The 25,782-nt window shown below is 42.1% G+C and overlaps 1 protein-coding gene across 1 annotated transcript; it reads right to left on the reverse strand.

Moving 5' to 3' along the window:
- Positions 1 to 505: 505 nt before the first annotated feature.
- UTP25 (UTP25 small subunit processome component) lies at positions 506 to 25,242 on the reverse strand. Its single transcript, XM_065401318.1, has 12 exons — positions 25,117 to 25,242; positions 21,218 to 21,257; positions 18,865 to 19,111; positions 17,872 to 18,078; positions 15,501 to 15,589; positions 11,948 to 12,358; positions 10,039 to 10,258; positions 8,097 to 8,299; positions 6,596 to 6,778; positions 4,687 to 4,799; positions 3,910 to 4,155; positions 506 to 946 (listed from the first exon to the last, which is right to left on the reverse strand). Exons 1-12 carry the CDS (start codon positions 25,218 to 25,220, stop codon positions 700 to 702), a joined length of 2,310 nt encoding a protein of 769 aa, XP_065257390.1. The 5' UTR covers positions 25,221 to 25,242; the 3' UTR covers positions 506 to 699.
- Between the last annotated feature and the right edge of the window lie 540 nt (positions 25,243 to 25,782).

The following is a 25,782-nucleotide window of genomic DNA, read 5'->3' on the forward strand; positions in this document are numbered from 1 at the left end:
TTGTAAGGATGGAATGTGGTGAACTTTGGGCCATTTAATCAGTATGAGTGCAGATCCATTAACTCCTACCCCAAATTGTTCTCAAAAGGCCAAGTCATGGTGTTTTCAGCTACTCGCTCAATGACATGCTGGAGTTACATGGGCCCCCCTGTTTAATGGCTCTGCCTATGCCCTCCCCTCAACTGAGGGGCAACGTGGGTATAAGTAGTGCAGAATGTCTTGCATGAACACACTCTCAACATCTGGAAGAATTTCCCCCTGAATGAGTCAGCAGAAAGTTGTATTTGATGAAGGAACATAGGGAGCTTCTGATGACAGAACGGGGGAAAGGGAGTGCCATCGTCTAATGACAAGGCATTTTTCACCCAACAACTATTTACTAAATATTTTCCAGGATGCAGATAGTGCATGGGGGGGGAGGGGTAAGTTAGCCAGGAAAGTCTAATTTTTTTTTAAGCTTGTTCACTTACACAAAAGAAGCAGCACATGTGCTTTGCTTAAATGGCACTTTTTACTTCCCTCATTGGCTTAAGTGGGAGTATTTAAATATACAAATTAACCCTGTAAAACAAATTCCAACAAAATATTTTTACTACATCTTCTCCTCCCCCAAACACTTATTTAAAAAACAGCATCAAAGTGCATGTTAGACAAAAAGATCCAAGTCCATACAACAAGAGTCTCGGTCCATGACTTTGTTCATTCATCTTCTCCAGTAACAAAAAGGTGCACGTTTTTCTTAGACTGCAGCATTTGAGCAGCACGATCTACACCGACCACAGCAGCCAACTTCTGAGCATCATACTTGGAATAGAGAACGGTACAAGTCCAAGTAGCTTCCTCTCCACTGGCTGTGGCCGTCAGCATATTACAAACCTCGCTGTAGAAATGGGGGTAGGTCGGTAACTCATAGAAAATGAGGTTTCTGATGCCCCTTATTAGGTATCTGAATTAGAGAAAAATACCATGGTCACAAGCTTGTATTCTGCAATCTGACTTCAGAAACTCTCCATTTACACTGTCCACTTATGAAAGTTACATGGTAAATTAAGGACTCAATCCTTTGAGGCTCTGAGCTCTCCCAATTCCCTGACTTCAGTTGGAGTTAAGTGCACTCAGCCTCTTCCATGATCGAGCTCTGTAAGTCCAGTGCTACATCCACTGATGTCTGGGAGTCTTGCCATTGACTTAAACAGAAGCAGAATGAAGAGCTTGATCCTGCTAGGTATTGGACACCTCCTGAAAAGTGCTGAGCGCCATCAACTCCCACTGAACTCAAACTCTTTGGATTTAATCCTAATACAGTAAAACTTGGTCAAACTAAGGCCCTGGTCCTGCAATGGGATTCACGTGGGCAGTGTGACCCAGTGGTGTCCAAATTAAACCAGTGCAATTCAATTCAATGGGGTTGTACAAATCCACTCATATAGATCCCTTTTCTGGCTACGGGCTTACATTTAGATAATAGGGTTTTTTTGGCTCTGTCTCCCCTCACATACACACACATGCATCACTGAAATAAAATCCAAATCCCGCTTTGCAATACATTAGGAATTACCAGAGGAGTTTCATGTAGACTAGTTTAAGTGTCTGATCGCTTAAAATGCTTTTACTACGTCCAAGGATGTAACAACATCCAAAAGACTGTTGGAGTCTTGGAACAATCTTATGTATGTGCTAGTCAGAACAAAAACTGGTTAAGAACTAGGATTTCTGTTCCACAGAAAATTCCAACATTTCAAAAAAAGATTGGTTCTGAATTAGAACGAATAACCGAAATGTCATGCAAAAAGAAAATTAAAACCGATTCAGAATCATCAAAATGTTTTATTTTGACCAATATTATGCAGTTATGTATGTAATAAAATATATATAATAATAAATGTATTACATATTTCAATACAATGAAAGTTAAATGAAATTAATGGAAAACATTTTTACTTTTTTCCATTGAAAATTTCATCAAAATTGATATCAAATGTTGCACAGGAAGGTTTAGATTAAGTAGCATTTTTCAACAGAAAACTATTCCATCAAAAAAAAAAAAAAAAAAAAAAGGATCAGCTGTAGTCAGGACAAAGCACGTTTTCTGAATGGCCTTGATTTCTCACTTACACATCTGGACTTTTTTCTTCTTCTTTAAAATACAGCATTAACTTAGTTTTAATGCTTTTTCCTAGACTACTGTGGAGAGGAAGGGAGAAGAAACCAACTGAAATACCCAAATGTATATATTAAAACCCAAAAAGAGTCACTTTGGGAAGCTGTCACACTGCCAGCCTAAGCACTCTACATGCTGTAAGAGTCACGATATGGTTTATTGCACCCAACGAGGACTTGAGAACCGGAAACTCCAGAGTTCTAAACCTGGCTCTGCTAGAATTTCCTTCAGGGGGCCTTGGGCAAGTCCTTTAACCTCCCTGCCTCAGTTTCCCAAATGTGCAAAATGTAAATATTAATCGCTATCTCTCTGCCACACAGGGAACTTACAGAGAATGAGTGAATAGTTGTAAAGCACTTTAAAGATGGAGGGTCAAATTCTGACCTTGATGTAAGTCAACTCCACCTCCGTTCACTTTGGCCCCTAAAATGCTAAGTATCACCATTTCAAGAGCGTTACTTGGGGCTGGTCTACACTAGGGGGTGGATCGATCTAAGATACGCAACTTCAGCTACGTGAATAGCGTAGTTGAAGTCGAAGCATCTTGGATCGATTTACCTTGGGTCCTCACGGCGCGGGATCAACGGCTGCGGCTCCCCCGTCGACTCCGCTACTGCCGCTCGCTCCGGTGGAGTTCTGGAGTCGACGGGGAGCGTGTTCGGGGATCGATATATCGCGTCTTAACGAGACGCGATATATCGATCCCCGATAAATCGATCGCTACCCGCCGATATGGCAGGTAGTCTGGACGTACCCTTAGAATATGGGTTTAACCAGAAAAGCTATATTCTAAAGGGGCAAGAAAGCTAGAGTTGGTGGGAGGAGAGAGAGAAAGAGAGAGAATGCTCAGACCAACAACAAAAAACCCAACACAGTCTGCTGGATGTATTACTCAAAATAGCAAGACCCTTATACTCAGATGATGGATGCCGAAGAGATGGCTCTGCGATACTGTAAAATTCAAAGTATACGGGATGTGAGTGTTTCAGGTCAATTTATGGGCATAAACCTTATGTTTTCACAGCCTTTTTATAAGATGAGATTTTCAAGCTAGTCTACATCCTGCTGTACAGAGACTGGAGATTCATGTGGGGACATTCTTCCTGAGGCAATGCTGGAGAGCACTGAGCAGCTGTAGGTGCTCTTCTGAATGTAATTTAGCAGAGATCCTGACCCTGACGTGCTCAATAAGGATCCTATAACTTTTACGCAAGGTCAGTTTCATCAGCCTCTGGGCTCCTAGCAGAATCCCGCTTTTGTAATTTCAGGTTGCCTAATTAAATTCCACAAACAGTTTCAAGTAGAAAACTTATTATGGCCCCCTAAAAACTCTCTTAGTAGTGCTGCTGTCACGGAACAAATTCCAGGTTCCTTTCCAGAGGTGAAAGGAATTATCCCAACACAGATGCAGACTGTGATGAAAGGTACTATTAGGCCAATTCTGGATGGTGTTGTGTTCCTGCAGATGTCAGTGGGAGTTGGGTGCATTTACCAACTCCCAGCATTGAGCCCTATACATTATTTAATGTATTATTAAATATTTAGGGGGATACTTGCAATTTTTGTTTGTGTTAATCTTTCATGAGGCTCCTACTTCAAGCTAAGAAGGATTCCCCAAACAGGTTACATTGGTTCACCACCACCCATCCGTTACTGCTAGTTTGAGGCTAGCATGTTCCCACAGGGCCAGACTTTGCCTTCAGATTTCCATATGTGCATCTCAAAGCAGAATCTGGCCCATGGCTTACCTTTTGTAAAAGTGGAAGCGTTCAGTGAAAATTAAGAACTGCTTCTCTCCTTTGAGGAAGAATTGTCTTGCTCTGGAGATACCAGATTTTTTGGTGTATTCACAGATGTGTGTAAAATTCAGCTCTTCCTTCTTGAAGTAATTTCGAAGACGCACATAGTCGAAATACGATGGAATGTAAACAAGTGTACGTGACATGATTGCATCACGATACTCAGGCAAAACTTTGTCAATGAAGAACTGAAACCTGGGTTAAGAAAATGAACATCAATATTATCCTGAGTCAATATTCATCTTTCCAACATGTAAATGAGCTTTCTTAAGAATGGTGGTTGGGTGGGGGGAGGAACCCTTACAAAACAAACAAAAAAGAACCACACCAACACCTCCCCCAATAAACCCCACATAACCTCCAAACATTATTATTCTGTGTCACAGTCAAGAAAATCTTTACACTGACCAAGGTTTCCAGACTTGAGAAGGGCTAAACACAAAGGTACATCAGTGCAAAGGTTCTATGATGTTGATTGTAATCTTTAAAAGAAAAATGGGGGGGGGGCAAGAGAGGACTAGGGGAGAGGAAAGTACCAGTTCATTTATTTGACTGTGCAGTGTCTAACCCACATCTGATGAGCAGTAAGAGCACATATTACTATTTACTATCTCATTCTTTTTAGGCACACCAGCCCTGTGGGACATAGAGTGCACTACACTGGACTAAGCAAATTTGAAGCTGCAGACACTGGGGCATAGCAGAATGGTTTGGGTGACAGATTACCTTGCATCCATTACAGAAATAGAACTTTCAGCTTCCAGCCTTCGGAAGACATGAGGAAGCTGTACCACAACACGGCTAATGGAGCCAATCGAGGGTACGTTCCTTACAGCTACCTGCAGGAGGTAAGTCAAACAGTTAGAGAAGCAGTGAAACATAAATGGCATTTAAAAAGCCTTCACATTCTAATCAGTTTTCAGCTAATGACATACTCCTTCAGGCAACAAACGAGGCTGTTTTGTGTAGGAATGCTAGCTCCCAAATTGTCAGCCATGGTTGCGGCACACTGTTTCCATGGCCACAAGGCAGAAGTGACCTTCGCCTCAGTGTCTGTGTTTGGGAAACTTTTTGGCTAATTTGATTCCTACCCTCGCAGCTGGTGTTCACGCGCTCAAGAGATGGGTCTGTTATCTTGTGTGCCTGTATACTGCCTGGCTTTTCTATGCGCAGGAATGTAACCACTAAAAAGTGTTGTAAACAAAGTAAGAAGAGAAATAAAAACCCCAAAAAAAGTTTTCCTAAAAGCTTTTGGCTTAAAGCTTTTAAAACTCTCTAGCTACCACAAACCTAGTGTTCTATTTCCTTTCATGTGTCGTCGCCACAGTTTTGAACAAGTCAATAGAGAACTACGGCCAGCACTACTTCCACACAGTATCTGAGTAACTATACATGACATGCTTCTAGGAGGATACGGGAGTGGGAACTAACACACTGCTTTCTGTATGCCTTTTGCTCATCTTGGACAATCGTCTGGTCATTTTCACTTTCTGGTTCTCATGGATTAGTACAATGCTGCAGTGTCTGGCTTGCAAGCAAGTTAGAGGGAATGTAACTTGTAAACAAAAATTCCATTGAAACACCCCCCCCACACACACACACACAAAAAAAAACCAACACCCTCTATTAATAGCAAGGTTTATAAGATTCAATACAAAACCAATCCCTAAAATTTGACCTGAAACTTTGTCACATCAGGAATCTCTGTAACAACTCTGTTTGCACAGTGCCTAGCACAATGGGGTCCTTTCTTGGCTGGCTCTTAGGCACTGCCATAATAAACCCATTAAATTAAAAAAAAATCTAATAGATCAAATAAAATTACAATGGAATCTCTGGGGATAAGAATGGTCGCTTAAGGCAACAGTTTGTAGATTAAAAACTGATGTGCGTTATATGAACTATTGGCACATGCACAAACAATAAGAATTTCTATTGCTGTTTCTTCATGTTGAAGATTAACATGGCATCTTATCAGAGGGTGGCTGGCCCTTCTAAAGGAAGATAGGTCACAGTCCACTGTGATGGCAGATTATTGGCCTCCACAATAAAGAAACTGAATTGTCACCTGACTGACAGCCAAGTGACTAAATCAGGGCTCCAGGGCCTGGCCTCTGAGGAGGCCAGAAAAACAGAGGCCCATGGATAGCCGAAGGGGCTCAGGGGATGATCTGCAGAGTGAAGCTGCAGGATGAGAGCGTCTCCTGCAGTGGTCCATAAGGAAGGGAGTTGTGGTTGAGCAGAAACTCCCAGCTGTAGGTTTAGTTTTCCTTTTGGAGAGAAGACAAAGAAGGCAGGATCAACCTTGTGTCTTCTCCAGAGGCTCAGAGAACCATCAGAGGCAATACCTCAGGGATGCGGGGGCTGGGCCCAGCTTAAGATGGGGTAGAAGAACTTGTGTTTATTTTGAACTTTATGTTAATAAAACCAAACCCAAAGAAGGGCTGCCACCAGACTCATTAAAGATGCTTGGGGGGAGGGGGGGAGTTAGAGTTATTGAGGAATCAAGAGGGGAAACTGAGGTAGGGTGCAGCAAAGCCACCCTGGCCACAAGAGGACACGTAGGAAGCAGCTGATCCTGTTACCCTGTTACCTACAAAATCTAAGGTAGTTATCGGCCTGTCCATGAACTCACCTGCCCTCTGTAATTGAAGCAGTTCTTATTGAAGATAGAGTTAATCTGGGGATCTTGAAGAGCACTAAACAGTAGCGATTGACGATAATACTTTGACCAGTTATTCAGATTCAGCATGCGCACTCGTGAAAAATCTACACCATGGGACTCCAAAGGAAGGAGGTTGAGGTGGTTCATCAGGTGCTTTAAACAGAGAGAAACAGATGTATGTAACCTTAGACTACGAATGCACACTTGGCAAGTAAGTTAACTGCACTGTGAAAGCGAGTGGAAATGAACAAGTCAGCCGACAGCATAACAGACTAGCAGGCTCCCAAAACACAGCTTTCTGGATCCTGCTCACTCATCAGATGAACAGTAATTTACTAGATTTCTTTCTACAGGACCTAATTAAAAGTCATTAGCGCCTCAGACTTTAGAAGCTTAAAGTGAGATAGATTTCAGTCTTGGTATGGTCCCAGCTCCTGATTTCTTCCCCATGTGGGGCCAGTTCCAGAAAGTCTAGACCTAATCAATAAAGCCAAAGTGGAACCCGCATAGCACTCAGTGACAGTTATGAACACAGATGGTGAATTCATCCCTGGGCAGAGGAGACAGCACCAGGCTTATGTGCCACATCAGTGAATTTCACTCAGAGAAACTTCCCGATTGGTATCAATGAATGCATTTCTGTTAATATTCAGTTTTATGCTTTTTTTCCCCTGGGACATGTTACTTAAAAAAAGACTCTCCAAGCTCGCTTCTGAAAGCACCGTGTTACCAGTGCTTCTTAAATCTCAGGAATTTATACCTGGGCACCTTAGTAAGGTGTTTCAATCCAGCAGTCTCATGGAAATCTGCTTTGTTTTAATACAGTGAACAATGTATTTTTTTTCCTGAAAGATACGGAGCTAACATTTTAAGTAGTAATTCAAGGAGTGTTTATAAATTACCTAAATTCGGCAACTGTCGGGATGCTAACCCACCTAAGCCAAATTCCAAGGCAGGCAGAAAGCAACTTCCTTCCCAAGTTCTACACATAGTTACAATCAGATACCATATTCTACTTTATTTTCTGACCTGAAATGTTGTATAATGTTATTGTAAGCTGTCATACAGCTGCTATGTTCCCTCCCAGAACTGGGTGAAGCAATCCCTGTTATCTTCCTCATAGGGTTGTTCCAAGATTTAATCAACAGTTGTGAACGTCTTCACAGAACTTTAGATAAAATGTGCTACAGAAATGCCAAATACTGAGACCTACAGAGTAAAAGTGCTGAGTATTACTGAAATCCAAGGAGTGTCATAGGCCTAGCAGACTTCAGCATGCATCTGTCATTCCAGGACAAGATTACTTTTATAATGGGAAAATGTTAGTGAGATGAAACATTATTAAGTGGAAGGCACAGAGAGAGAGAATGAAAATTTGACAGAGTTTATTGCTAGGGATGAATTATATCACTAGTTAGACATAGTATAGCATGTCAAACAAAGAAAGTAATATGGGGTGAAAAAAACCTACCAGAATATGCTCCCAATTCTGCATTAGGTAAACATCTGCTTGATCAATTATAAGAATTTCTATCGATGAGAGGAAATCAAAGTCTCTCTTCTTCTCCCCCTCTGCCCCAATAATGGTCCTCAAGCCAAGGGGAGAGGCAATGATGATATCAGAAGAATAAAATGGTGCATATAATCGCATACTCTTTTGAAGAATAGCAACCCCTGTCCAATAAAAAACAAACAGCAGTATTTTCTTGGTATGTTTGACTTTTTGATCACTGTATTTCCTTTTCCCCCACCCCAAAGGGTCATGCAATGAAAAAACCCACAATTCCCTTTCCTTCTCCCCCCACCCCCCCAGTTTATATCCTTCTCCTTTAAATCTTGTTGTAATCATTATCTTACTCTGTCCAAGGAGGATTGCATGGAGCACCTTTAAAAATATATCAATACCATTCACAGATCCATAGGCTACTAAAACGCAACACTCGCCTCCTTCATAAAGGTAGGGTGACCCATTCTGCTCTCAATTCCATCAATGCCAGTTTGGAGTAACTTTATGGACACTGGTTCTACACTAGCATGATATATCAGGCATGCTGGGCTGACCCAGGTAATGTTTCTTGTGTACAAAAATAAAGTGATGAGTTAGTTATCCAGGTCATGACTACATCATTGATGGTATTTGGGCCCACAGCTTTCTGTGCCCAAGTTAGACACTTTGGGTAGAATTCCTGACTTCATGGCAAAACTCCCACTGACTTCAACAGGGCCAGGGTTTCATCTTTTGTATGTTTTGGTTAAATAAAAATAATTTTAAAAACTCCTCACTGGAAATCAAGCCAATGAAATAAGCTACCAGAGGGCAGAAACACACAAGACAGAGTTACAATTTAATGTAACAAAAACATTGACAAATATTCTTTTTAAATATTAAAAATAATAATGAACTAGTAGAGTTTAAAATGCATTCCCTAATCCATACTAAAAAGGATTTTAGTGCCTAGAAAACATGGTGATGGATGCCATCATAATGCTGCTGCAAGATGACAGATGACTATTTCCTCGCTATTCAGATGTGCATTTCTTTACAGTAGTAGGTGAACCAGACAGGTTTTTGCATGGGATAGGATGTTGAAGAGAGTGATTTTGCTGCAGAAAGCAGTGTAACTCTCAGTAAATCACAGCTATTCACTGATGAAGGGGGGCAAATGCTTACATTTCCCACGACATTATCAAATATCTTTGAAGACCAATTTATCTTTCAAGGGACAATAATTTTAAGAGCCTCTTCTTCTCTGTCTAAATAAGTTTGAACAACCACCTACTCCTCATGGCATCAAGCCACAAGCTAATTCTCTGCATACCAAGCTACCAAGCCAGCATGAAATTTCAATTTATTAAACAGTCTTGACATTTTCTGCTCAACTAGTATTCATACTCACTGCCCATCCTTTGCATGCATGAAAACTCTGCTGGAAAACATATGCAATATAGTAGAAAATTGCTTTGCTCATTACAGAATTTCTAATTTTCCTCAGGCCATTACTGATTTAATAACTTCAGTGCAAACAAACTGCTTTAAAAACATAATCAGGAGAAACTACAGTCATTAGAGGTGGAAGAGGTCCATTATACCAAGTCCATCCTTTCTCAATTGCAATGTGGATTCCCCCCAGCTCCAATAAAAGATACATTGGGTTTTAAAATTATATTAAACTTGATCTTAACCAAGAAGCAGAAAAAGATTTCATAATGTTACTTTACCAAAAAAGAATCTTGACCTGGGATGAAATTTTCAAGAGTACCTAAACTGCATTTTCAAGAGTGATTTAGGCACTTAGGAGCCTAAGTTTCATTGGAAGTCAACAGAAATTAGGCTCCTAAGTCATTTAGGAAAACTGTATCCCTGCTCTTTAATTTTTAGAACTAAAATATTGATAAAATATTGATTTTATTACCTATCCTGAAATGGTCATCGATGTTGCCTGCAAACACAGCTTCATAATCTTCAGGTCTCTTCAGGTTGGGAGGTTTCTCATCTGGATCAGAACCAAACTCCCCTTTGAAGCGCTTTTTGTTACTTACATCTATTTGTTTTTTACTCCCTGACTCAAGGAGGCTGATGAAAATCTGCACCACCCTTAAGGCAGATTCACGGAAGGGCACTACTATCAGCACCTGTATGGACCAACACAATTACAAAAGGATAACTTCCCTCAGTAACGATGTCTTCTCTAGAGAAGAAGGGAATGCACATCACCCCATGAAGCACAAAAAATACAAAGAGGCCTGAATTTTATTTATTAATACGCATAGTACCCATTACTGTGCCATCTGGATTAAAGGAAATATAGGTCCCTTGCAAACAAATTCCAAGCTAGAGAGTTGTGCCTGAGTGATGAAAGCCTGACTGAGCAGATATGAATGGGTCCTGAAGCTGGCTCAGTGAAGTGCTTCAAAATGCACTTCCACTAAAACAGGCCTTACCTGCCGGCTTCCAAACACCTTATTGCGAGTCAGCTATAAGGGACTCAGCTGGAACTGGAAATGCAATGAGTAAATGTAGCCCCCTTTTCTGTGGGCAAAGAGGAACCGTTGGAAGTGGAACCTGTGAAGTTCTGCTGTACAATGGATGGGGCTGGATGCCCAGGTGCTTACCCCCAACCGTGGCCTGGAGCTCAGCTCTGCAAAGGGCACTCTGGTCATTAGCATGCAGGGCATGGACAAGACATGGGCCACTGGCACTAGAGGATTTGCCACTCTGAAGATCCTTCTATTCTCCCCACACAAGCTAGCAAAGCCCCGCACAAAAATGGCTGGAGTAGCCTCTACACAGCTGCTTGGACTTGGTGCTGTATTTGGATCTAAGTTTGGTTCTAGTAAAAAAACCCTCAAAATACCTAAATATTTAATATCTAAATAAACTGAGAAGAAAAAAACCCCAAACCAGATGTTTTTAAAAGGTGATCAGTCCACAATGTACCGTGACCATCCAACACTGGAACTTTTAAACTAGGCCACTTACACTGCTAGTGACAAATCAGTGCAAACTGAATCCAGCTGTCCATCAATCAGTTTATGGTGGCTTAGTGACATGTTCCCTATCAAGAACATAATTTGATTGCAGGACAGCTCTAATCTGGGCCTCATCACCAATGAAAGGGAAAAGTGGCCTTATTAGAATCTGATGGGACTGGATCCCCTAGAGCCAATACAGATAGATCCCTGTTGATTTTTAGTTGACATAGCAACAGAGTTATGTAATAATAGCAGAGGAATTTTGGTCCCAAGTTATGCTGCACCAGATACAAAGAAGTCTGAAGCAAAGCGTGACCCACAATGACAGTAGCCCTTGAGAAACAGGGGGAAGGGAGTGGGAATTCATAAGGCTTTGGCTGAAGAGTAGTGACTATACAGAACCATCTCCACTGATCCTAAGGGCAGCAAGTGATTTTCTGGGGCAGTCTGTATAGATGTTGACCTCCAACTGCAGCAACAGTGTAAGTTTTAAAGGGAGATATGGAGGCTCTTTATTTGCTAGTGTAGCAGGAATGGAATAAGAACAAGGAAGGAGACACACATCAATCTGTTACGGCACTAGAAAAACTCTTCCAACAGAGCAGGTCTCCTGGAATTAGTCTGCCTGCAAAATGTGCAAACTGAAGTTAGCCCTTCTCCCAGACTATTTGCCCTTGCTGCTTACAGACAGCTTCAAGACAACACGATCAGCCAGTGTGAAAAGACAAAAATTGGGAACATGTCACAAGATATAAAGAGCTAGTGGATGATGCCAGGATAAACTATTATGACAATTGCATGGCAGGGTCAATTACCCAACAAAAGATGATGCTAATGGAGTCCTCCCACCTTAGGTCTAGTGAGTCCTTGGTCCCTGAAATCATCATTATCAACTGCTGGCTTCTGATCTCTTCGTTTGGCATTATTGCTGAGAACCTGGGCATTTGCCTTCAGGACGTGATTCACTGCATGCAGACAGTAAGCATGACGCACTTCTTCCCCATTCCCTAAAGCAGTTCTTTCTGGGTAGAACAAGTCCTTGTACCGATTCATAATACAAAAGAGTTCCTTTTGTAACAGGGTAAACGGGTGTTTGTTCTGTTTAGTCAGTGTGGATAAAAACTGGCTGTTCACTTTTGGCCAGGTGGATTCTAAAGTCTTGTGAAGATGAAGCCGTTTCAAATCAGCTTCTTTATCTGGCTTAAAAGTTCTCGGCTGCTGTAACGAAGAAGAAAAAACTAACTGGCCCAACGTTGGCCACTGGAAAAAAAGAAAGAAAAAGAAAATCAAACGTGATATTACTTAGCACCATACAGCTAAAAATATACATTGATATAGCGGTTATTTTAATAACATATATGAAACACTAGCCTCTCAAAAATGATACAAATTAAAAACCATTCTTCCTTCAACACACACAATCTCTCAGGCTTAGTCTACATTAAAAGGTTTTATTAGCAAAGCTACTTCGGTTGGGGGTGAAAAAAACCACACCTCTGACCAATGTAGCTATGCCAACAAAATCCTCTGTGTAGATGTAGCTTATGCTGATGGAAGTGGATTTCCATCAACATAGCTAACTTTGCTTGGGGAGGTGGTGTTCCTATATTTGCAAGAAAACTCCTTCTGTCAGTGTAGTCTGCATGTACTATGGGGCTATGCTAACATAGCAATGCTGATATAGTCTCCATGGTGTAAACATACCATTTATTTTCTTTACCATATGAAAAATAAGATAATTCATGTCAGCACTTTTTTAAGATCAAGGACCAAATTCAGAGGTGATGTAAATTACATGTTAGTTGCTGTGTCTTAGAGAGTTTAACCAGGAAGCATAAGCTAGTGTGATTTACATTCTGAAAGGCCAGAAGTGATGGGTGCAATAGAGGAAGCAATTAGCAGGGGCAAGTTAAATAAGGCTCTAGCTTCTTCTAGCCTCTCACCACGTAAGTTACACCCTTCTTTGTTCTCACTTGCACCCAATTTACCAATGTACATCATGCATCAGTTTACATATCACCTCTGTATTTGTTCCATGTCTTTACCTATGGCCACCCTTCAACGAATAAAATCATGGCCTACTGTAAGATTCCCATTAAACATCAGACTCCAGCCTAAATGAGGGTAAGCCAATGTATCAGGTGGATACAAATACATGATTTAAAGAAACAAAGAAGGAAATTGCATTTTTAATGCAAATTAAGTAATTTTTCTGTATAAGAAACCTATTTGAAATGATGACAATTTATGTTACAACTTAAATTTACTATAATCTATTAAAATAATTTAAATTAAAGAAAAAATAATATTCAAGCAGTACATTTTTGTTGCCAGAATTTAAAAGACATTGATCTGGTGATCCTGTCCAAGCACCTGAACGACAGTTTGACAAAATGTTCAGTCCAATTTTTGACTGCAGTAGCCTCTTCTGCAAGTGCAGAGAGAATATTTTCTTTATTTCAGTTTATTACGCTAGAAAAAGCAGAATATGAATAAAAAATAAGGTGTGAATGGCGATCTATTAATTCTAAAGTTGAGAAGGATATGGTGACCAGAAGGATATGGTGACCAGAAATCGTCAGTTCAATTCATTAACTACAGATATACTTCTTTTGTTTACTAAATCAGGTAGTGTAAAATGCAAAACATGTTTTGATAAACTTAGTTTTTTTAATTTATGCATCCAGAACTTTTAAGGTAGTTTTAATTGCTTAACTAATAAAAAAAAATTTTAAATACCGTTTTGTAGATTTTTAAACTAAATTCCAATTTCCATTCAAATGCAGCTTGACACAAATCATGAATAAAAAAATTAATCTACTGAATAAGAAATTCATCATTCACCACTTTCTAACATAATAAAAATGTAAAAATTAAGAATCTATTCAGATATGTTAAGCTATGTAATTGCTTAAATAAATGTGTACAGATAGAGTATATTCTTTTACTACCAAAAAAAGGTATCAAATTATACCAATTCATGAGAATCAATGCAAAACAAGATTAAAATTGATTATTCAAACCAAGATTTCTTGCTTGTTGATTAAAATCAGTCTACCTCATGTTGAATAACTGTGTGCTGTGTGTGTGTGTGTATATATATATATATATATATATTACATTACATTACCATGAAAACAGGGGGTTATATATATATATATATATAAAATTATAAAATATATATATATATATATATATATATATATATATTTAATAATAATAATAATATATATATATATATATATATAAAAAAAAAACCTGTTTTCATGGTGATGTAATCTACATGCCACTAGAAGCAGCATGTCATGGAAATGAGTAATAGGATACAGTAGTCCTATGACTTGAATATCAAGATGTATCTCATGTGGTTCATTTTAGGACTAGTAGTTAGTCACTACTAGGAGTACAAAACTAATGTAAATTGTTGAGCAAGATGACAAATGAGACGGACCATCAATTTAAAAATCTAAAATAGATTGCATACCCTTCTAGGCAAGGACTGTATCGATTTTTGGAAAGTATCTAGCACATTTTGAACGCTATGGCAATCCAAGTAATAAAAAATGATATTCATTTCCTAAAAGTATTTTCCATCTATCCAGCTTTGATTCCTATTCATTACCAGGTTTTCTAAAACTACTGGGAGGACAGAGTTGACAGCTGCAGGTTACCTCTTGGATAATTTATCCAAGATGCTACATGTGCTGGGCATCTTTAACTCTCCCCCTGCCCGCCCCACCCCCACCCCGAGAACAGAACCCTTAGTGACAAATGACTGTATTTGAACAAGTAGATCGAAGAGCAGATCTATTAAGTGTGGCTCGTTGCTGTAGGGTAGGAGTCTTGCTTTAGATACAAGAGATCCTAGATTCAAATCCTGAACAAGTCCAAGTTTTCAGGAGGTCAGACTAGATGGTGCCTTCTGGTCTTAAATCTATGAAGTAACATCAAGGTGTCTGACTGGATGAATGATCCCTGTGGTAACAACAAGTGTTCAGGTGCCCAGCATATCACAGGAGGTGCTTGCCTCCTCTCAGAATCAGGCCTTGCGGGACTAATCCTACCAAAAGTCAATAACAAAATGTCTACTAATTTCAATAGTGCAGATTAGACCATAAGGGCCAGATCCTCAGTGGCTCCCATTTACTCCAGTTGAAGGTCTAAGCTTAAATTTTGACTCCAGCTTTGAACTAGGCAAAAAGAAAAATCTGAACAACAATGCAGTCTGACTGAATGTTGACAAGAGTTCCAACAGTAATAAGTATTCAGAATCTATTTCAGTACAGATACTGGAATTTTGGAATAGTAAAGCATACAAAAGGACTAATGTAAGCTAAACATCAGTTTCATTTAATGCAGGCACTTTTATAAGCTCATGATAGGGAAACAAACACATCATTACCTTCAGCTGAATTGTATTTTTAGAACGTGCTGAAATGTTTCCTATTTCTTTTTCTTCCAGTTCTTTGTTCATATGTTGCTTAAATGGATCTATTTAAAAAACAAAAGCTATTCTTATTAAAACTGGAATCAAATTTCTGAACTGATTTGCAAGTTGAGTCATACATGATTTTTGAACCAGGTAACTCAGTTGCTAAAGCAAATGATTTTACAGCACTTGGAGGGAAGAGACATTTCACTTCTACAGAATGTCAAATACTCTGTATATGAACAAAACATAAAAAAATAGCACCACGCTGGAAACCGTGGAGCTTCAACTGCAAGACACGTGTGAAGGGGACATTACTGTTGCACATCACTTTGTATCTCACATCTTGCAAGAAAAATAATGAGCCCATTTTCTTTTTCATAGAAAGCTCTGCCTGGGATAGGGTGCTTTTGATCAATTATGTCAATACCGTTCTAGTTATGGGAGAAAAACTTTTTGAAATAGAATTTTTGTATTTGCTTAATTTCCCTAAAAGGTGGTGAAGACCGATTAGTCTAATCTCTCCCACACTCCCAAACTGCTTCTGAAATCTTTAAAGGCCTGATTTTCAATTAATTTAGGCAAGTAATTGCAAAAGCAGATCAGGTAGCTGTCTATACACTACAGCATGTACAATCATAGGCATAGCTTTTTGAAAATCAGGCCCTGATAATAATTGCATCACATGGGACTGCTCATTTCATAAGGAAAAATGCCTACTAGAGAGAATCTTAGTGCCAATGTCTTGAGGTTATCCAGCGCTCAAAACTCATGGGGTTTTCTAAATTGTGGCAGTGCTGTGCATATCTTCCCAGCAATGCAACTGAAGAGGATATTACTTTAAAGTAAGACAGCCTCTCTGATTTGTTACTGTTTATACTGGTTCCAGCATTGGTTGGCCCAGAGAAAGTGAATGATTACCACCATTTTCAGGAAGTCACTGCTGGATAAGGACAGAAATTTGCTCCCTGACTGATGTACCCATATCTGTTGTTCTAGAGGACCCAGTTTTGCCTCTTTTACCACAAGCTGAAAAGCAGCTTCCAGTCCACGTCACAAAGAAAAGAAACATTGTTTATAGGCTGAACAATGCCACTGTGCCGAGTATGAATTTGAAAAGCTGGTAGTTCCTATTAAAATGCAATGCCCACAACATAAGCAATATTCCCCAGGGTAACAAGAATGAACAGTTTTTCCCATCGCGTGGCCCTTTGATGCATCCACCCTAATGTAGCAATAGCCAAATTGCATCCCAGATTTAATATCAGCTGCTGTTGTAAGCCGACAAGCCAGTGTCACCAGGGATGCTGCAAATATAATTTCTCTCTTTTAAATTATGCCATCTAATATCAAAACCACATAGCATGAAACGTGAACAGAAATTCTGCAAATGCCAACGTGCGGTATGTTACTTTATCACGGAAAGGCCATACACATCACTGCACACTGTTATTTGTATTTCGCACGGCGCTGTGATCCAAACACTGGAGTTTGGGTGGCACATCCCAGTTTGATTTAACGTTTAGGGAGAGATTCTCAGCTGTATCACTAACAAGCACAGCACAGAACTCACAGATGTGAAGGCTTTGGTGTCTTTAAGCCACCTTTGTGCGTCACCATTCCTGGGCTGCAGAGCCCTTGTCATAACTTAGCCAGTACAAACAGCACATCTAAGTTACAGCAGCCTCCCAGGGTTCGCCTATGGGCTGCAGCACTGCCCAGAATCTCCAGAGTACACTCCTGGCACGTCTGTTACCCCAGAGCTTGTGAGGGGTTGCTCAGAAGTCAGCCTTATGGCTGTCTTCTGACGTGCTTGTGCCCAAGTGAATCCTCCTCCAGCTAGATACAGGGCTTTTAGGGCACTTTACACCACTCTGGCCCTTTTTCTTGGTGTAGAGGGGCCACAGCGGGAGTAAGAATCTCAGCCTCTGTTTCTTGACATTTAGAAGTTGAGTACAGACAGCGTCTATGTTCTTAAACTTCAGTCTCGTTTTGTTTTGGTTAGCTTGGGAGATGGACTTTTCATTCATAGTATGTGTGTGGGTAAATTCAAGACCCTGTTCTCTCCTTCCAGGAGTCACAATCACATCATTGTTAATGGGAGAATAAATAGATTCCCGAATCTGAAGACCATTTATCTATCCACATTATCAGGTAAGCTTACATAGACACAACTGGCTTACAAGTCCTCATAACAGGAACGTAACATAAGAATTCAAAGGCTAGACAGCATGCCTTTAGGAGTTTGCAGTCTTGCCGCGTGTGGCTATTGTAAACAAGTGTAAACTGTCAAACTACAGGAGCAGCGCTAGAGAGAGCTCACTACACAAATAGTGTATTTTACCTTCTGAAACCATGACAGAAGAGCTACTCTCCCTCTCATCTGCATTGTAATCACCACTCTCCTCGTCCATGAAATTGGTTTCCAGGCTAAATTCAGATTCATGTTTCACATCGGTGAACTCTTCACTTGCTCCATGTTTTGGGTCACTAGAGGTATCTGCTCCATCGGCTTGCTCCTGGCCAAGCATCTGCTTTGCTGTGTCTTTAGCTGTGAATTATTGAAGAGAGAAATGGATTATGTTCTCTGAAAAGAGTCCGTCTACATGGACACCTGACTCTTGCTGGTTAGCTTCCAGGTATTATTTTAGCTACTGGTTATTTTTCCCAATATTCTATCCAAAAACAGAACCGGTTTGTGTTTTACAGTAACAAAGGTTCATATGCCAAATGCTGCATAATGGTCACTGATGCCCAAGGGATTATTTTAAACAATATCTTTGCAGATGGGTGTTTTAGCTGCCAAACAACAATGCTGTTTTAAATAGCTACAATTTTGTAAAGCTGCCACCTCTTTACTAGAATTCTTCACTAACCAACCTTGCAAATGAGGCTCTCTCCTTGTAAAGAAGGTTTCCTTCCATTTCAAATATTTTCTCCTCTAGAGGCAAATCCTGCCCTCTCTTCTGTGGCAGAAGCAGAACTAGGTGCGGAGGAGGGGAATGGCCTGTGCCTGCTGTGCAGGTGAGGAACATCCTCTGTGTGTCTTGGCAGAGTCCTGCTCCGTGAGGGTTCCAAGGGCTGGTGTATCTACTGCTACATAGATCCATTAGCCACTACCCCTTCAGCGTAGAGTTGCAGGAGCCATGGAAGCTACTACTGCCTCAGGGCCAGAGCAGCAAAAAACAAAAACAGCCCCCTCCCCCCCCCCCCCCCAACAGAAACCCAGCGCGCAGTGCAGCCACTCTTGGATACAGAGGCTTTAATGAGTGTCGTGGTTTGTTTATACCTGCCGATTCAGCCATTGTTACCCATACATTAGACAAACAAAAACTACCTTCTTCCTGGTCCTGCACATCATTCTCATCTTCTTCACCAGCTGTATGATCTCCATCTTCACCCTCCTGAGACTCTTCACTGCCTGTTTCTTCCTCATCACTTTCTTCAGACTCATTTTCGTCATCTTCTTCATTGTTGGCATCTGGAATAGTCTTGAATGTGGCCAGTAGCTTGTGATACACGGAGACATGCTCTGGTTCACTCTCTCCATCACTTTCTGCACTTGAGTGCTCGGAATTCTCAGACTGAATGTGAAAATAGCGTTCCAGAACATACATATTATTCCTTCAGCATGTTAATTAGCATGCATCCTAACAGCATAGCAATTATTAGTGTGTATACATACACAAAGCAGCAGTATTTTCATTTAATGCATGTGGCCAGCCCAAGATCTCCCATTTTAAGTTTTGCATTCCATGATTCTACTCTTCAACAGACCTATATACACCTCTACCTCGATATAACGCTGTCTTTGGGAGCCAAAAAATCTTACCGCGTTATAGGTGAAACCGTGTTATATCGAACTTGCTTTGATCCACCGGAGTGCGCAGCCCCACCCCCCCAGAGCACTGCTTTACTGTGTCATATCCGAATTCGTGTTATATCGGGTCGCGGTGAAGTTTCATTGCATCTCCTTAAGGCCCGCAATTAAATTAGGCCTCCCAGTTGAGATTCTGAAAGCGGATTTAGCCACATAACTCTCCTTAATTTCAATAGAAGTTGTGTGGCTAAATCTGCTGGGTAGTTTTGAAAATCTCCATCTCCAAGAATAGCTTCTTGTGATCAGTTGGGGTTGAAAGAACTTCAAAGTGAAGTTAAAAGTTTTGGCATCAGAAACTTCAAGACAAAAATTGCTATGAGTAAGAGACATCTACAACATAGCTTATGAGTGCAATATTGTTTTCAGCTTTATAGGGATCGGCTTCATATTAATGAAACTTTGTTAGGAAATATGTTTATAAGTAGTAACGCACTGAGCATCTCTATAAGGAAAGTCTGTTTACACAGTACAAGATAACAGTTCTGACCATGTCAGAGCACTAAGCTTCTTTGGGAACAGATGAGTGTGGCCACTTGGACACAGAACTTTGACCTCTGGACTTTTAAATATAAAATCTAGTTCATCTAATTCTGTACTGATTTAACTCAATGGGCTTGTCCAGAGTGTACAGTAACACAGATTTGGACCCTGTCAGTCTAAGCCATGGTCAGAGGGAGGTCAAAATGTTTGTAGTCTCCACAAGTAATGAGTTCCATTAAACTGGTGCAGGACACTCAAAAGAGCAACCCATATAGGAAGAGATTTAGTGGAGATCTGCATCAGTTTAGCTCGCTTGGTAATCAGTAAAAAGTCACTGCTCAGATCCTTCGCCCATTGAAGAAACATCTGACTTTCAACGAGGCAAACTTGGTCTCCGAAAGATTAAGTCAGCAAAAAGTCCCTTATAATGAGTACAGAACCTGGTGGATAGGCCAACCCTGAATCTCTAAGCAACAGTCAGAATCCTAGCTGCTGTCTGCTCTACCAGCCCAGCATGATCCTGCGTAACCATGTTTAGCTATGACTGCATGTAAATTTCACACTGCAGCCAGCGCTACAAACACAATATTACTATGCAGGAACACTGGCAAGCTTCGTGCTGAGAGTAAATTTTCCTTTTCAGCTCCTGGCACCTTGAAGTGAGAGGCAGCAGAGATACTGTAAACAACAATATGAACCATCGCTGAAGAAACAAACAACTAGCAAAAGAACCCAATCTCCACCCTAAAGTTTTGAAGCCTCCTCATCTATCTGAAAGGGAATGATGGAGGAGATTCCCTTTTCCAGACCAAAACAAAATTAAAGCATGACAGATCTGGAGAAGTGGAACAAGCTTTAATGAAATTCCTTCACTCACTGAAAAGATACCGTTTAACTGGAGAATGAAAATCAAATTGCCTACCCCATAATGGGCATTAATAAGATAAAGAGTTACAAGGGACACTCTCAGATTTAATATTATACTTATTATTAACACTCCATTTTAAAAGTTTAATTTACTTTTCACCATTATTGCTAGGTGAAATGCAAAAATTCTACACTTAGCTTGGATGACAAAAAGAGACTCATCAGTTTCTATTCAATTTCACTTCCTGGCTCTCCTTTCAGAGAAATGTGTAAAACCAAACAAAACTATTTTCAATGGCTTTTTTTTAACTTCATTGAAAGTATTCTGTAAGCAGGTTTTTACTTAAATTAAAATCTAGATTTGGCATCTAAATTAGCTCTATACCGTTTAATGCTTCATATTAGTTTCATGACTATCCATAGCAATACAAAGAGGGCTATAAAAATAGTAATAATGTATTACCAGCTCACAAATTTCAGTTGTTTCTTCTCTTCCAGAAACCCTGAAAAGACATTGTTGACATTTATTTTTCTTAATTATCTGACAGTTTCTCCACATAAACATAACAAAATGGTAGGGTGGGGGAAAGGAAACAATAAATATGAACCAAAAATAAGTCCTAATGTAATTAAAAGCCAACTTAAAGGAAAAGCTAAATGTTACAGCATGGGCTGGGCCTTTAAGGGGAGCTGGGCTCAGCCTCACCTGTGCCTAGTACTCCATCATCCAGGTGATGAGTTTGGGTCAGGTGCCAAACATCACATAATGGTAACCAGGGCTTTGGAGCTGTGCTCCGGCTCCACTGCTCCGCTCCAAAGCCCTGATGGTAACCCCCGGGGTAGGGCTTCCTAGAAGAGTGAGCCTGCCACCCTCAGAAGGAGGGCAACTAGGAGCTAGGGAAGACCTAAGAGTAGTCCTGAGTGAGTGTCTCAGAGCTCTGGGGAGCTGAGGATTGGTGCCCTGATACAAGGGTAAAAGAGAGAAAGACACACATTTATGCTTCAAGGGAGCAGAGAAGCTCCTACAGGGTACCCTGCTTTCCATACCAGCCAGACAGAAAGATCTGGCTAGAGCTATCTACAAGGGGGAGAAGTAAAATCTTTGAGGGAGTTAAGAGCCCAAGAGGGTTGAAGTAGACTGCTGAGCCTTGAAAATGCATGTGGGTGATTTTGGCTTTGAGTTAAACTATTATTTGATGTTTATGAACCAGACCCCAGAAGGGGAAAGTAATTCAAAGCACCTGTTTGTGGTGGTGTGACTGGGGAAGGAGAGGAACTGAGGCAGTTGCAGAGTCTGACAGTGGATGAGTTAAGACCCTGTTATATTAAGTCTCTCATAAAAGCCGTAATAACCAAGCATTCTGCTCTGTTGCTTCTGACAGGCAGATTCCCTAACAAACATTAACAATATGCCACCAAAAAGAACAGGAGTACTTGTGGCACCTTAGAGACTAACAAATTTATTTGAGCATAAGCATATGCCACCAATTTACTACAAGATTATTCAGCTAACAAGTTTATACAACAAAGTTAACTGGGGCAAACTAGCATTTACAGTACTAAGATAGGAGCAATGAAGTAGTAGGGAACCACTTTTACTCTAGAAAAAACTAATGTACAGCACAAAGCCAAATGTTGTATAACATACTGGCTACCAATTCAATTCCATACCAGTGAAGGATATCTTTATATTTAATCATGAGATGAATCAGTTGGGTTACCTGAGAGTAACTCCTTGCTACAGTAACTCCTTGCTTAACATTGTAGTTATGTTCCTGAAAAATGCTACTTTAAGTGAAACGATGTTAAGCGAATCCAATTTCCCCATAAGAATTAATGTAAATGGGGGGGCTAGGTTCCAGAGAAATTTTTTTCGCCAGACAAAAGACTATATTATATATACACATATATACACAGTATAAGTTTTAAACAAACAATTTAATACTGTACACAGCAATGATGATTATGAAGCTTGGTTGAGGTGGTGAAGTCAGAGGGTGGGATATTTCCCAGAGAACACCTTGCTGCTAAATGATAAACGAGCACTCGGCTGAGCCCTCAAGGGTTAATACGTTGTTAATGTAGTCTCACACTCTACAAGGCAGCAAGAATGGAGGGAGGGGAGACAACATGGCAGAGAGAGACAGAGACACACCCTGTGTGTGTGAGAGAGATGTACATTGCCCCTTTAAGTACACTGACCCCACTCTAAGTACACTGCCTTTTTAAGTAGATCAGCAAGTTGAGACAGCAGCTACTGCCAGCAAGCTCCATCTGTCCTGAGCCCTGTCGTTGTGTCCCCTGCTCTGTGGAGAGGGGGTATAGGAGCGGGGGGGCAGGAGCAGGGGAGAGAGGGACACCCTGACATTAGCACCCCTCTCCCCCCCCCCTTTGCACAGAAAGCAGGAGGCTCCTGGGAGCAGTTCCAAAGCAGAGGGCAGGAGCAGCACAGGGCAGTGGGGGGCGGGACAGCTGAACTGCCTGGCAATTGATAGCCTGGTGGGCTACTGCCACACTGGGAACTTAGGGGAGCTGATAGGGGGGCTGCCAGTCCACCCTGGTTCCAAGCCCCCACCAGCTAGCTCCAATGGGCTGCTCTTCCTGCAAGCAGTGGACAAAGTGGGCAGCTGTCAAACAACGTTATAAGAGAGCATTGCACAACTTTAAACGAGCACAGTCTCTAATTGATCAGCAACGTAACAACGTTAACCGGGACGACGTTAAGTAAGGAGTTACTATACATAAACTGGACTAAACATTCAAACTATACCTGTCCCTACATGTAGAGTCTCATAGGAACATATCTATTATGGGCTCCCAGTCAGACCTGCATGGTCGCACACATTTGAAGGGACAGTCTCTAACTTGAATAAGGGTGGTTCTAGGGGGACAACAGTCCTCAGTACATGCCCCAGGTGCATAGCTGGCCACACAACCTGCCGTCCCCACTAGTTTCTAAGACCCCTGATCTCCATGTGACACTTCATAATATTCACACTGAGCAGCTAAGTCCCACTTTGAATTTTCCACACGTTATGATGATGTGGCAGGTGGTGGAAGCAAGATGCTGCCAGGGTGAATGGGGTCCCCCCACCAGGAGAAAATTAAATTAAACCCACCAAGCCTCTTACTGTGCACAGGACACTCAAAAATTAGGTTTAGTACTACCTGGGGGAGGGAGGTAGCTTTAATAATACTGCATCTAGATAGATAGGCACTTGTCAGGTGAAGTTCTAAACCAGGGGTTCTCAACCTTTTTCTTTCTGAGCCCCCCTTCTCCCCCACGTGCTATAACAACTCCAGACTCAGCTGTGCCACAACAACAGTTTCTCTGCATATAAAAACCAGGGCTCGTGTTAGGGGGTAGCAAGGAGGGCAATTGCCCGGGACCCCTCACACTATAGGGGGCACTGTGAAGCTAAGTCGCTCAGGCCCTGGGTGGTGGGGCTCAGGGCTGCAGTCCCCTGTGGTGGGACTTCGGCTTTCCTGGCCCCTAGCAAGTCTAAGGCCAGCCACGCTTGGCGGACCCCTGAAACCTGCTCACAGCCCCCCGGGGGGCCCCGTTTGAGAACCACTGATCTAAACCCACTTAGGAAAGGTGGGCGAGCAATGGGGAAGCTGAGGTTCAGACCAGTGAAGTGTCTTGTCCAAAGTCACACAAAGCCGGGAACACAAGAGGAGTCTCCCAACTCCTAGACATCCGCTTTTTCCAATCGCCCCCGCCGCCTTCCTAAGGCGAGGTCGGACTCGCTCCCCGGCTGGAGAGTTTCGCTGCCTCTTTTTCAGAGAGAGACTCACGATCTTTTTAAGCCGGCCCCGTTCAGCCCCAGCATCGCCCCGTCCAACCCCACCACCCTCGACAACATGCCGACCGGCAGCCTCCGGCACCGCCGTGTACCCGGGGAGCCCAGGGCCCGGCTGCCAACTCTCCGCCCGCCTCCCACCCTCCCGGGGGCAGGCGGGGCTGGGCGCCCCGGCCGGGAGCAGCCGGTGCAGTGTAAGCTCGGGGCGATCGCTGCTGCTGACACCTTGTTACTTCCCGCTTCGCAACGCCCCGGCCAGACCCATCTCGGCGGAGGGAGCCGCTCGCCTCCTCCAGCCTCCGCCCATTCCTGCCTCGGCTCTTTCCGGGCAAATCATATGTTGACAGCGATGGGCTGCCCCAGCGCCGCGGCCGGGGGGAGAATCAGGCTAAAGGTCCCTGGGGCTCTTCCCAGAGCGGGTGCAAAGCCGACGGGAGAAGGGGCCGTTTCCCAGCTGCACGGGCGGCTGTGGGGAGTCCCACGGCCAGGAGCCCAGCGCAGGCCGGGCTGCCAAGGGGCAGCGGGGACACGAGATCACATCACCCCCGCGCCCGCTCACTTGTCGTAGAACGGGTGCTGCTCCCCAAACTCCTTGAGATGCTTTTTCTGCTTCTTGCTCAAGCTGCCGACCAGCGGGTGCCTGGCGGGCTTCCTTTTCCCCATGGCGATGTTGTTCTTCCCGCACCCACGTGGGTCCGCTCCCTGGCGCTTTACGGTCAGCCGTAAACCCTCACTGTCTCGCAAATCGCTCCCCTCTGCGGTACCAAAGTGGGTGGGGATTGATTGACTCAGGGCCTCCTGCAAGGTTCGGCTGTTAGTCTGCTACAGCACGTGGAAAGCTGGAGGGCAGCAGTTCCCTCTCCCTTTCTATGATTGTGTACCTGTCTGTCTATGGTATTTACATCCTGGCTCCATTGCCATGGTATCTAAGTATAAGCCAGGGGTAGGCAACCTATGGCACGCGTGCCGAAGGCAGCACACGAGCTGATTTTCAGTGGCACTCACACTGCCCGGGTCCTGGCCACAGGTCTGGGGGGTTCTGCATTTTAATTTAATTTTAAATGAAGCTTCTTAAGCATTTTAAAAACCTTATTTACTTTACAGACAACAATAGTTTAGTTATATATTATAGACTTACAGAAAGAGACCTTCTAAAAAGGTTAAAATGTATGACTGGCACGCGAAACCTTAAATTAGAGTGAATAAATGAAGACTCGGCACACCA

This window comes from Emys orbicularis, chromosome 3, assembly GCF_028017835.1.
Source record: "Emys orbicularis isolate rEmyOrb1 chromosome 3, rEmyOrb1.hap1, whole genome shotgun sequence".
NCBI classification, from domain to species: domain Eukaryota; kingdom Metazoa; phylum Chordata; order Testudines; family Emydidae; genus Emys; species Emys orbicularis.

What these genes read in the sequence shown, in the direction of transcription:
- UTP25 (XM_065401318.1), bottom strand. Translation starts at nt 25,220, where the DNA reads ATGGGGAAAAGGAAGCCCGCCAGGCACCCGCTGGTCGGCAGCTTGAGC. An exon ending in AAGGACTCACTAGACCTAAG is followed by an intron (nt 10,259 to 11,947) that starts GTGGGAGGACTC and finishes TGGTCCATACAG; the next exon opens with GTGCTGATAGTAGTGCCCTT. An exon ending in CGATGACCATTTCAGGATAG is followed by an intron (nt 8,300 to 10,038) that starts GTAATAAAATCA and finishes TTTATTGGACAG; the next exon opens with GGGTTGCTATTCTTCAAAAG.